Source organism: Erpetoichthys calabaricus, chromosome 10, assembly GCF_900747795.2.
Source record: "Erpetoichthys calabaricus chromosome 10, fErpCal1.3, whole genome shotgun sequence".
Taxonomy (NCBI): Eukaryota; Metazoa; Chordata; class Cladistia; order Polypteriformes; family Polypteridae; genus Erpetoichthys; species Erpetoichthys calabaricus.
In genome coordinates this window covers 85,837,595-85,851,363 of record NC_041403.2, presented here as the reverse complement: position 1 = coordinate 85,851,363, position 13,769 = coordinate 85,837,595, and the positions used below count along the sequence as shown (strand labels likewise).

At 39.9% G+C, this 13,769-nt stretch overlaps 1 protein-coding gene across 1 annotated transcript in view; it reads left to right on the top strand.

Moving 5' to 3' along the window:
* The first annotated feature begins 10,991 nt into the window (after positions 1-10,991).
* LOC114659214 (deoxyribonuclease-2-beta-like) overlaps positions 10,992-13,769 on the top strand; it is a 35,134-nt gene continuing 32,356 nt past the window's right edge. Inside the window, exon 1 of the mRNA XM_028811546.2 lies at positions 10,992-11,168. Coding sequence (XP_028667379.2) covers positions 11,029-11,168 — 140 coding nt within the window. The 5' untranslated portion in view covers positions 10,992-11,028. The remainder of the gene's footprint in view (positions 11,169-13,769) is intronic.

Sequence of the window (13,769 nt, the reverse complement as noted above, 5' to 3'; positions counted from 1 at the left end):
CACAGACTGGAGAAGACGCAGTCGAAGAAGCTCAGCAGCTGGATACTGGCGGAGGCCAGTCGCAGGTTGGATAACGAGCGACAGAAGACTCCAAACAAGCATTAACCAGGCGATTATCCTACCAGTCCACATTGTAGGTGAGGAGGCCAAAGGCAGCTCAGACGTCCAGAGAATAAGCAGGTAAGTTTCAAACGAAACGGAGGTTAGGCTGAAGCTAAATGCATATACAGCCACACAGAGATGTCAACAAAATGGCAAAAAAAAAAAAAATACCCACAAAATCACGTAGTCTAGTTACCGGCGAGCAGCGGCGACCAGTCCCGCCAGCGTTCACTCAAACCGGAAGTCATCTAGGCATTCCACCTGACATAAATGACCTCAATCAGTCCTCATGGTATTCAGGGTTCTCATGGAAGAACTTGATGATGACAACGGTCATGTGGACCTCTGGCCTTTAATCCATCAATGTAGGGACATCACTGTGCTTTGATCAAGTGGTGGTGGCGCAGGTCGCCAGCCCAAAAACCCGGAAAAAGAACAGAAGAGAAAGTAGGGGTTATTACGGATTTTGGAGCCACCATGAATAATAATGATAATTAATTGAATATACAGAGCATCAGGATTAAACTAAGCCATGTTAAAATAATGTGTTTTCAGCAGTGTTTTAAAGTGCTCCACTGTATTAGCCTGGCAAATTCCTATTGGCAAGCTATTCCAGATTTTAGATGCATAACAGCAGAAGGCCGCCTCACCACTTCTTTCAAGTTTAGCTCTTGGAATTCTAAGCAGACAGTCATTTGAAGATCTAAGGTTACGATTTGGAGTGTAAGGTGTAAGACATTCCGAAATATAAGATGGAGCGAGATTATTTAAGGCTTTGTAAACTATAAGCAGGATTTTAAAGTCAATTCTAAATGACACAGGTAACCACTGTAGTGACATCAAAACTGGAGAGATGTGCTCGGATTTTCTTTTCCTAGTTAAGATTCTAGCAGCTGCATTCTGCACTCGTTGCAATGGATCGATGTCTTTTTTGAGTAGTCCTGAGAGGAGAGCGTTGCAGTAACCTAGTCGACTGAAAACAAAAGCGTGGATTAATTTCTCAGCATCTTGCAATGTTATAAGGGGTCTAACTTTTGCTATATTTCTTAAGTGGAAAAATGCTGTCCTACTAATCTGATTAATATGTGATTTAAAATACAGGTCAGAGTCAATAGTTGCCCCTAAATTCCTTACCTCTGTTTTGACTTTTAATCCTAATGCATCAAGTTTATTTTTAATAATCTCATTATATCCATTGTTGCCAATCAGTAAAATTTCTGTGTTCTCTTTATTTAGTTTGAGAAAATTACTACTCATCCATTCAGAAACACAAGTAAGACATTGTGTCAGTGAATCAAGAGAGTTGGGGTTGTCAGGCGCTATTGATAAGTACAGTTGTGTGTCATCAGCATAGCTGTGGTAGCTCACGTTATGCCCTGAGATAATCTGATTTAACGGAAGCATGTAAATCGAAAAGAGAGCGGACCCAGGATAGAGCCTTGTGGAACACCATATAGAATATCATATGTCTTTGAAGTATAATTAGCACAACTTACAAAGAATTTTCTACCTGCCAGGTAGGATTCAAACCAATTTAAGACACTACCAGAGAGGCCCACCCATTGACTAAGGTGATTTCTAAGAATATTGTGATCAATTATAAATTATATATACATTATAATATATAATATATAATATTGTGGAATATGCAATATGCCCTGGACACAGACAGTCAAACACGTTGTAATCACCCCACACACGTTTATTGAGGTCTTCCATATTTACAAAATGCACTCACAAACCCCAGTACCCCAAAGTCCTTGCCAACACACAACAATGCCTTCACTTCTCTTCAGGCTGCCTCCTCCCAGACCTCATCCGTCTTCCTCCTGATTCAAGTCTGTCTATGAAGGGAGGTGGCCCCTTTTTTTTAACCCCAGGTGCTTCCCGGCAATCTTCCACCAGCACTCCCCAGTGTGGCGGAAGTGCCAGCTGCGTACCTGAAAACTCTCCGGGTGTCCCTGCTTCTCTTCCCCCCAGCACTTCCGGGTGTGGCAGAAGTGCTGAGGTCCAGGGCTCCCAAGGCATCGGGGCGCCCCCTGGCAGTGACCACGGGCCCCTACAGGGTCAAGCTTCAAAGCTCTGTACCCGTGGTCCCCATAGCAACCAGGCTGGTCGCCCCCATGTGGTCTGATGTGTATATATATATAAATATAAATATATATATATATATATATATATATATATATATATATAATACATATATATATATATATATATAATACATATATATATAATATGTATGTATGTGTATATATAATATGTATGTATTGTCAGAAGAACGACCAAAAGACATCGAGAAGGTTTGGGGCAGCCACCCATTTAATCCATTACGGCTGCAAAAGCGATCAAAATTGGCATACATGTTCACACCACCGAGTCCAAAACAGAACTGACTTCCAGGTAGCAAGATGGCAGCTTTAAAGGCCAGTAGCGGAAGTGATGTCATCCCGACCGGAACCAGAAGTGACATCAGTGGCTGCCCCAGAGCTGGGTGGGATTTCCCTAGAATGGTCTGCAAAAGATCGAGAGGGAAGATTAGTGCACTCCGCCCCCCCCTGGTCTGGCATGGAACTACCTGTATTTAAGCCCTTTAGCTGTCTCCTAAACACACGTGTGTGACAGTATATAAAAAGTATTTAAAACATATGTTTACAATGGTCTGGATTTGTAATCTAGCATTACCTTATGTGCCAAAAAATAAAGGCTTCTATGGTTTCATGTTTTGTATGTAAATGATTTGTTAATTTAATCAATATCATTATATCTAATCGATCACTTTAATTAAAGAAATGGTGAAAGCTTCTTCCTCCTCCTCTTCATTTCCCACTTCTACGTGGGGTTGACAGGCTTGATCAAGTGTTCTCATCATCTACAAATTATTTTTCTTGATTTTATCAAAACTGTGCAAATTGTTCCAGTGGGATTTCTCCCTCATTTTGTCCCTACCACTTATTTCAAAACTAGCAGATGTACAAAGGACAGACAAGAGATCAAGATGTCTCGCTCAGTGCCAGTGCCAGTGTCATACATTTGCTTGTGTGCTGGTGACCATTACGCACACTAATAACGGACTGCTTAACTTCTGGAGGAGACATGGAGAGTGAAGCGCTACAGCAGATCTCTGCAGGTGAACTCTTAGGACCAAATGATGCCAAATAATAAAGAAAAGTAACAATTCACAAAAAGAAAAAAAATATTAGGGAAGGGCTTAGAAAATTATTCATGTTTCGCATTGTTTGTAGATCATGTTATTAATCACTGAAAAAATGTTGAGCATGTGATTTTCATGCCTGTTTTAAGAACGTAAATTTTAGTGATTTCTTTTCATTTTGTGTACATATGGACTGATTCCAATGGCTAATCCTAATCCTAACCCCTAACGCTAATGTAATCTGATTCTGGAGTGCTCCATAAATATGAACATATTCCTAACATCTAATGAATCAAATAGTTCCATTTGGTTTCACTAGAAACAATATCTTCTGGTTTTTTTTACCCTTTTTTTTAATTAAACTTCATACGCTCAAAAAATACATAAAAAAAGATTAGGTGACACAATTTTATTCAAAAATGCACTAAAAGGTAAAAAATATATATTTTTTTCTTGTACTAAGATTTTGTTGGTCATATGTGACTAAAAATAAAATCATTGGGCGCCCATAAAAGAATTAATTTTATTCAATTTAAATTCATAGATTTGTTAAAGTGAAATTTCTAACCATCTTAACAATGGAACAAAAATGACACATCATATAAAAGTTGAATAAAGTTTGTAGAATAATGGTTATCCACCATAATGCCACACAGTCCTCAGCATGTTACAAAAACCTTGACTTGTGGGGGAAGGTGATTTGACAGAAATGACAAAGTGACAAGAGTGGAATCGAACCTACGATCGTAAAGTGAAACGTAACATTCATTCCTGTTCATTTCTCATTTCAGGAAATCCTAACCACAGTGAAACCTTACATGTTGTGAAGTACTAGAAATGTGTGTTTGTCTATCGGAGAATTGTACCTTCAATCTTTCTTAGAAAAACTCAACACTTTATCCAATGAGGCAATATCACCAAATCACTGAAAAGAGTATTTTGCCAAATTTGTATATAAATGATGAAAAGTTGGTAGAATAATAAAAAAAAAAAAAAATTTGTGCACATTGGTCTCAAACCTTCGACCATTTGATTGAACGTTCAACCCACTAACAAGTTCACCAATGCTATTTGAATATCAAACTGAAGTAATTTGACAAAACTTCAATATCAATTAATCAAAATGATTTCTTTTTTTTTAAATAATTTGTCTACATTGGTCTTGAACCTTCAACCGTTTGATTTTTCATATATATGTGTGTTGGCTAAAAGCACTATATGTATGTGTAATCGTTAAAAGTATAATATAAGGAAACAAGAAACTTAAATTTGACGTAATTAACATACAGATCCTGTGTCAAGACTGATGAAATATTGCATTGTCACTGGAGATCAGCATGAATGTAAAGTTTGAAGGAAATCGATTCGGTTAAAAAAATTAATTGCAAAATGTGACCCAGACAAACAGAGAGGGCAAGTTGAATAAAATCATGTAATAATAATAATAAGATGGCAATGTTATATCTAGTTCATACTAATAAACTGCATTTGTTGTTATCTGGATGAGGAAGCAAATGGTAGGCTGTGACCAGGAAAGGAATTGCAGAGGGTTTGACAAAACATAAAATATTCTAACAGATACAAGCTGGCAGGGAAGTGAAAAAAAAAATCAAGAATAAACAAAACCAGAAACATAAACCAGAATATCTGAGTCAAAGAAAGTTGCCCAAAGTTCTAACCCAGAATTGTTTTAAATTCCTGTAACTAGTTCTGACAGTCGTTGATTTCAGAGTGGATCCATTACCCAGGTGTTAGAAGCTGGGAGGACATGGCACCTGATGACCTGTTAACATGACTGTCAACAGACATAGCAACAGTAAACGAAATGGCCGCATCTGTGAAAGACATGTACAAAATGCAGCACCCATGAAAAATAAAGGTACTAAGATGACATCATTTTCATAAGGACCACCACAAAACCAGTACAACCATAAAATGGGCTGAAAATAGGGTGCCAAACTCGCTAAATTCTCTCATCAGCGGACTCTTGTGCACACTGTGTCTATGATTACCTCACCTCCCTTTTATGTATGGGGAAAGCAAAGTTAAACTGTACTGCTCCTCAAGGAGACAGTTATATTTATTCATGTAAAGAACCAGGAGAAATGCATAGTTGAAAAGTAAGTTCTTTACACTTTTCAAGGCTGAAACCAAAAGTCAAACTGGAAGCACAATCAAAAATCAGAAGTCAAAACTGAGAGCAAGAAATCAAAAAGAGTGAAGGCAAAAACAAAAGGATTAGAAAGATTTTAAATGTAAGGTTTATCTGCAAACTCAAATTCAAAATGGCCACTGAGACCACCATTTAACCCCTCACCTAACTGACCTCTGATGTTGTTACTTTGATGGCTGCCCCCCTGGCAACTGGAATCTGTGTCACAACTGTGGGCATCCACAAAAATGACGGCACCCGGAAAAATAAAAAAACATGACGGCTGTGGAAGTAACCCCTGAGTTAGACAGGAATAGTTCAATCAAACAGTCTTTATTCAGTCACGGATGAGTACATGGATTCCATGTTGCAAGGCAGAAGAGCAAAGTTCCCCTGTTTCAATTGGCTTTTCATTTTCATTTTCCTCCCTCCCCCTTACTCATGAAACAGCATCTAAGCATTGCGTCTTATATTACGCAAATCGGCCAACTGTTTCTTTTTTGTGTACGTATCAAGAGGGGCCCCAAAGAAGGAAAAGTCCTCTTTCCTGTGTCTAACGGATGCTTGCTAAATAAAGAAGTTGTCCTCAGTCAGCATACTTCAATCTCTCTTATGACAGGAGCCTGCATGAATAACCTGCTGTTAAAGCAAAACAGCTGTTAACCCTTAGTAGCTTGCAAGCACTTAAATTTTCTTTCACATGGCGTTGTAGCACAAGTCTAATAAATTAGAAGTTCTTCAATAATGCGTTAAAAGCATTAAATTTAACTTAAAAATCAAAATGTCCGAGTTTCAAAGTCACAGAAAGGACACATACATAATCAGAATCCATTCAGGATAAAGCCCCCCCCAAAAAATGAATGAACGACGTGAACATATTTTCTTCTGATGTACAGATTAGCCTGGCCCTGAATACCAAATAAGGGACTTTTTATGGAGAGGGAGTTGCGCCATAATCTAAACGGAAACATCTGGCATGGAAGATATAAAACCCATGCATGTGTGCCCAGTGTTATTACTTTCCTTGTGAATCTGCCCAACTGCAGCCTGTTTCAGTCCCGCTGATCAGTCGGGTTATGTGGGGTTTAAAACACACCATGATCTGCGCCAGCAGAGACAACTGGCACAAGAAGGAGTTGTAGTGGTACTGCATCTTGCATGTTCTGAGATTTCTCAGATTCAAAAGACAAAATGTTTTTAGGTAGTGTGACATGTTGCATGTTAATTAGCACATAAAAGTAAGAATTTCATTGTGCATGTGACAATAATGACCATTGTAAAAACAGAAGTAAAGAGAAAAAAAGAGTTGGGGATCCACCGCGTATATTGTACACAAAACAGGCAACGAAAGTACTAACTCCAGAGAACTGTCTGGTTCAGTGTCCAAACCAGGAAGGGAAGGTGCTTGGCTTTTATAGTGACAGAGAGAAAGAGGCGGGTCTGTGGGATTCAAACAGGAAGTGAAGTCAGTAGGAGGCGTGGCTAAGAAGGGAGTGCAGGAACTGGAGGAGTTTAGGCAGGTTTCTCTTCAGGTGATCTGCAGTAGACAGGTTAGTGCACTTCGGCAATCCTTCCCTCAGTTAAGCCCTTCGCTTGCCTCCTAAGCACATGCTTGTGCCATGTAAACCTGTAAGGGTGCTTTAAATATGGTTGGTGGGGAGGGGGGTGTCCAAAATAAATTGGAAATGTATTCTAGTAGGCTCAAATTTATTTTTTATGTGATACCCTAAAATCAATTTCTGGTATTAAGGCTTGCAAATTATCAAACATAAAAAGTCTCTTATTAGTATAAAAATGGAGAGTGATTTGCAGGCCTGATTAAATGTTTTTTGCTAAATACTTTGTTTGCATATTAATAAATAATAATACATTTTATTTATATAGCGCCTTTCCCATATTGTGCTCTTTAACCTACAAAACATCATCAGCATGCACAAAGTCCTTTAACTGGAAGTTCTGGTTTTAGTTGAGAAAGTCAGTAGGAAAATAAGCACTCATTATTGCAGATTTACCTTCTTGACCTTGTACGTATTTGTTTGGTATTAAATGCCAAACAGCTTTGGGTTGGCACCGTTCCTGACACAATATTTATTTTTTACACATAGCCCTAAACTTTTCATGACATCTTTCAGTCATGTCAACATAAAGTCACGCAGAGATTATTTCTGACAAAACGTTGGGAATTCCTTTGACGGAATGAAGAGCAGGAGAGGTGGTTCTACTAAGTTAACTGGGAAATGATGAGATTTCAAAGGGGCAGTGGTAGTGAGCATATTTACAGTACAGAAATCAAAAACTGAAACCAAAACACAGTCCGAAAAAGCGATTGCGAAGTCAACATTGTAATGCTATTTGGTTTATGTCTCCCCTCAGTAGCAGTGGCACTTTGTTCTTAGGTCATCAATCCAAAGGTTGGACAAACTGCAACCCCATCCTTTATAGAAGAAGAGCAATAACATCAGAAGTCACAAAGCATTAGATAATAATAATTGGATAATATTATGCCATCCATAAGAAAACAGCAAGCACAATGATGACATGACAGAGACACAATACTAACACATCCAATAGTAGTGCAATATGATTAACTGTAATGAAACAAGTTATTAACATGTACAGTTTTGTAAATTATTTCAGTTATGCCTCATTCAACATTAAGGCGACCTTGTGACCCAGTGTTAGGCTAACTGGTGTCTCCACATTGGTTGCAATGGCTGTCCCATATTGGACTGGTATCCCTTCCAGCTCTGTGCCCAGTGCTGCTGAGGTAAGAAACCCAATCCACGTCCCACAGATTCAAAAAGTACAAAAAAATGTAAAAAATGAGCAGCGCTAAACACTAACTCCCAGGAAGCATGAATTTAGATGGTCCGGCATTTCAGTTATTTGAGTGTCAGTAATGTGTTAGTTATTCATTTCTGGTATTCCTATTTAGTTTTGACACATAATTAATTTAAATTATTGATTATGTACATTTTTATTGGCGTTCTTGTGATGTCTTTGCATCGTGAATTGGCTTTTTCTGTGAGCTGACATTATGAGTGTCTGAGTGATTGCTAATCTCGTGTCATGTGATCTGTGAGCTCATGCCGGCAATAATCTACAAAATGGCCGTTTACTTTAAACAGGGGTCAGACTGTTATTACCGGTAATTATTGGAGCAAGTTTGAGAAAGACTAGTCCATCCATCCATTTTCCAACCCGCTGAATCCGAACACAGGGTCACAGGGGTCTGCTGGAGCCAATCCCAGCCAACACAGGGCACAAGGCAGGAAACAATCCTGGGCAGGGTGCCAACAGAAAGACTAGTGCTTGACTAAATTATTTATGCTGGGAACCATTTTGTTTTGTTAGATTTTGGCTTTGTCTTTCAAACTTATTTAAAAATTTAGCAAACTGTGTATTGATCTTTTGTTAACATGCTTGAATATTGTACAGCAAAACCTTAAAAAGGAAAGACCTTTATCTGTCTGATCTGTCTGACAAAACGTCCTTTTGGATTCTTAATTTTGTTCAATACAAACACAACACTTGTTTTGTCGAGTTATCCTTATGTGTGCTTCCTAAGCTGTCAAATCCGAATTGTTCATCAATCCTTAAAGATGCGGACGTGAAAGCAGTAGCCAAACAAACAGGACTGTCACTAAATGGAGATGATCGAGTAGAAGAGTATCTGTGATTCCACATTTCGGATTTATTATTGTTAAATGAAAAGTATACATATATTTCTGTGTACAGATACCTCCTTTATTTTAAATATTATATTTTTGTAGCCTGTCATCCTGCGTTTTAAGTTAGGAATTGCGTATTTGCGAGATCGTGTAGTGCAGTGAGCTCCAAGTGCACTTTATATGAGAGAACTCAACAGAACGTGTATAGGCAATTCCCAGTTTAAATAAGTGTGTATGTGAGCGGACCCTCCGATGGACTGGCATCACATCCAGGGTTGGGGTGATGAAGCACAGTAAAGAGAGGGGAGGTGTGGTGAGTAAGAAAGTACATATGACAATAATGACTCTACAGACGCTCCAAACATTATACAGCAACAGAAAGTGACTTACTTGTCCACGTCAGTGGCTCCATGCTGGCACACTGGAGGGTCGCGGTGCTTCTTCCTTCATGGTAGTAAGTAGGCTTATCATATTGGAGGTATTTATTTACAGCACCGAGACCACATTGTCTAGTGCTGTATTTAGTCAGTACGATCAATCAATGAAATTAAGAAAAGCAATTGTGTTTTCGTTCACAAAAGGCAGCCCCCTTAGCATAAACGTGTATTTCTTTTTCTTTTTGTATTAGCTAAATACAATCTGATACAGAAGCCATCCGAGTTCACCTTGAAAGCATTCTTCTTACAAACTAACATGAGAAAACCCAGGCTTGGCAGATGTCCTCAGGGTTAACGTTCAAGTTCAGCGTATCAACCTGGAATGGGAAGAAGTTCCCCATGAGAGGGAAAAAAGAAGCTCTGCCGTTATAACTTTGATGTTACTTGCAGGTTTTCTAAACTGGCTCTTGAGTGTGTCCTTAACTCGCATTGGCGATTTGTTACTCCACACTTGTGCATACATTTCATGGCCCTCTTTGTTTCCTCTCACCATTTTCAAGGTGAAACAACATGTGCTGCCTTGTGGATCCAGTATCTTGGCTTTGAACCCTGTGCTCAGTTCTGTCTTTGAAAATGCGGACATCTTCCCCGTGTCTGTGAGGTTTTCCCTTCCCTGCTAGAGAGAGACACACACATGCTACTTGGCAATTCTAAAGTGGCATCATGGGTATATGAGCAAGTGGGCCCTATGGTGGACTGGCTCTCCATCCAGAGTACCTTGCAACTGATGCTACAGATCTGCTGTCTAATTATCAGTGATCCCAACTGTATTAATGGAGTTACAGAATGTTATGTTTTATTATTCTTGTGGCCACGTCTACAAAGCACGAGACAACTGAGAGTTAGGGAATGAATGGATGAACAACTCACGTCAGGTAGACATCTTTTTGTGTCAGCCGCTGTCCTGCATGCTCAGTGTGGGTCTGAATGGAGCTAAGTAAACAGCTGATATCTAAAGTGTCATACGAAGTGTTGGCTTAGCAAGGAGGAGGAGGCCTCAGAGCACACTTGAGCCATACAACAATTCTGTTTCTTTCTTTACTTGTTTCTAATCTTTTTGAGCTAAAGTACTCCTCCATTGAGCCATCCCTCCATTTTCTGAACCCACTTATTCTAAGGCAGGGTTTCATTGCCTATCCTGGTGGCACTGGACTCGGGCAGGTGCCAACCCTAGGAGGAGCGCCAGTCCCTTGCAGTGCCCAGTTACTCGCACCTGCCGGCCACACTTGTGACCCGTTACTGCTTACTTAGTTGTCTGCCGCTCTGTTCGAGTGATTGAATACCTGCTGGGCACTGCAGTCCATTCAGCTCGCTGACACAAACAGAAACATCGCGGAGCCCGCTGAAGGCTCCAGTTCTGCCCCCTTTTTTTGTGTTTCCTTTTTTCTGCGTATTGCTGACAGGCCCATCTGTTCCAGTTAGATGACAGCACAGTTCTGCTTTTTAACTAAAATAAAGAGCAAAAGAAAGTCCCCTCATCGTTTCTTTGTTCAGTGGGGTTTGAGGCCGCTCATGTTCTTTACGAGATACAGCAAGACTTTGGCTCAGATGTGTTTTCCTGCCCTTACACTTCTTTTATTTCATTTATTAGCACTCCATTTTACCGAAGGAGAAATTTCCTGTAAAAATGAAAAGGGAGAATCTGTGGACTGGTAGGTTAAAAACTTTTGATTTATTTTTATGCCGTATACAGTATCAATTTCTTGTTTCGATAATCACATTTTGGTTTGTTTTATATCAAAGACTAAAATGTCAGCTGTGGACGAGTCACATAATAGTCATTGATGCTCTTCACACTGTCATGATAATTTAGTTTACCTTCTCCTAGTATAAATGTAAGTAAAATTGCTAAATCAGAGACTAAATTAGTATAATTAGGAATATATTTGATTCAGGTAATATTCAAGGAGACTCTAGGAAACAAATGGACAGCCTTAAAGGACTTTCCTAGTTTGCATTGTGTGTAGACATTTGTGAGCCATGCTTTTGAAGGTTTACAATATTTAAACTATTGCTGTCTATTTTCTGCATTTATCTTGCTTGAATGCAGAATAAATGTCGATTTTTTTATGCTGGTCATAAGCAGTAATTTAGATAAAAACTTGACCATCAGTGGTGGCCCGGTGGTGCCATTTTGACCCCTGCACCCACTTGCTGTCCATGTGAAGCCAGCAGGCCTGCTGTGGTTTACCTACGACATCTCCAAAGGTGTTCAAGTAGATTAGGTGGTGATTTGTGTATTGGTGGGCCCAGTGATGGACTAGTGCCCCCCCCAGAGCCATTTTGTCCAGCGATTCCTGGATGAGCTCTGGAGCATCCATGAGCCTGACCTGAATTAGTCTGCTTTGGGAAAGTTATAATATGTCTGCTAACAGTCATGCCATCGGTTGCACCCTGGTCACAACCTTTTACAACCTTTTTCAACTACTTCCCTCTGGTAGGTGCTACAGAGCACTGTACTCCAAAACTACCAGACATATGAACAGTTGCTTCCCTCAGGCCATTACTCTCATGAACACTTAAGTCAATCTCACAGCATCAGAGACAATACTTGGTAAAACCGGAGTCCAATTCCTTGTATGTGTATATATACTTGGCCAATAAAGCTGATTCTGATTCTGATTCTGATGTTCTCCCCATGTCTGTGTGGGTTTCCTCCCACAGTCCAAAGCCATTCAGGTTAGGTGCATTGGCAATCCTAAATTGTCCCTAGTGGGTGTGTGTGTGTCCTGCGGTGGGCTGGCGCCCTGCCTGGGGTTTATTCCTGCCTTGTACCCTGTGCTGGCTGGGATTGGCTCCAGCAGAACCCCGTGACCCTATGTTAGGATATAGCGGGTTGGACAATACCTGACTGACTGACATGACTGTTTTTCCAGAATTTCCTGTTACAGTCTAAACTAGGAGTAAATTGCAGCTGTGTGCCTGGTCATATTTGCCGTCTAACACATGGATCTATTGGATACTACAGATTGAATATCTTTCTTAGTTTCTCCATTAAATCAAAGCCGGCTTTGCTCCTGGTCCCAGCTTGCTCTGTTTCATTCTTCTTGCATTGCTGTAACCAAAATTGAAATTCTTTTCACATCCCAATACTGGCAGAGTGTTAAACCTGTACTGTAAAATTTTATTTGGAATGAATGGAAGCCATGGTTGAGTCAATCGTCATTCAGTTGGGTTAGGAATTCTGCCAGCCTCTGTGTCCACGATCGAGAGACCTTTAACGGTTGGACCCCCTTTGTCATCCTGGTTTAACAGAGACATGTCAGAGTACTCTAAAGTACAACAACAGTGAAGTGAATCAAAGTGGTCCTGTAATCCTGTTTCTGGTTGAAAACGACAAACCAGGAGGGTATTTTTAAAAGTGATATAATCTGGAAACGGAGAAGTTTCTTTAGGGGTTTTTCCAAAAGTGTAGTTTAAAAAAGCAAAAACAAGACAGGCCGGACTCGATAACCGTAATACACGAGTGATCTGTGCACCACGTTCAGAATGCTTAGCCTGTTCTATACCAGACACTCACAGCCTTGACGGGAATAATATTGTACATTGTCTGTGTATTTCTTTCTGTCTTTAATTCACCATAATAATCGTCCCCTGTATTATTTATTTCTTGTTTTATGAATCCTCTTACAAACCTTAGCCACATTTCAGATTGGACTAATGAGACATCCTGCTACTAATCTTTGCAGTGTATGTCTGATTTCTTAAAATTCTTACTCTCAGTTTGTCCAGGATCACACCTCACTAGCTGTACGCACCAAAAGATGGGCCTGCTGGTCACTCGTCCATTCTGCCCTCCTCTACTCCCGTTGTTTTCCTGACACTTCTGTGCAGTTGCTCTAATGTTGAAATATTCTGGTCTGTAGTCTGCTTTTCACTTTGTTAAACTGCAAAATTTCCCCTTTTCTCTCCAGCATTATGTTCATGCTGGTGACTCTTGTATTACGTCCCTGTGTAACCAGAAGGGCCATCTTTTTGTTAGGTTCTAGAGCTGCCACCATCATTTTGGTCTCAAGATGGCAATCTCTGGAGTTGATGAGAGCCTTGTGACGGGCTTTTTCTTTCACTCCTACTAACTTTCTGGGCTTTGTCATCTGTGGGATGCGTATGGCTGAAGGGAGCTTTAAAGGAAACTTGTGAGTGAGACAAGCCATACGGATAGGGGCGGGTTTGGGAATCCACCACAGGGTTTATTACAGTTATGTTTTGGTAAATTACACTCACTTATAAGATTGTAATTAAACATAGATCAC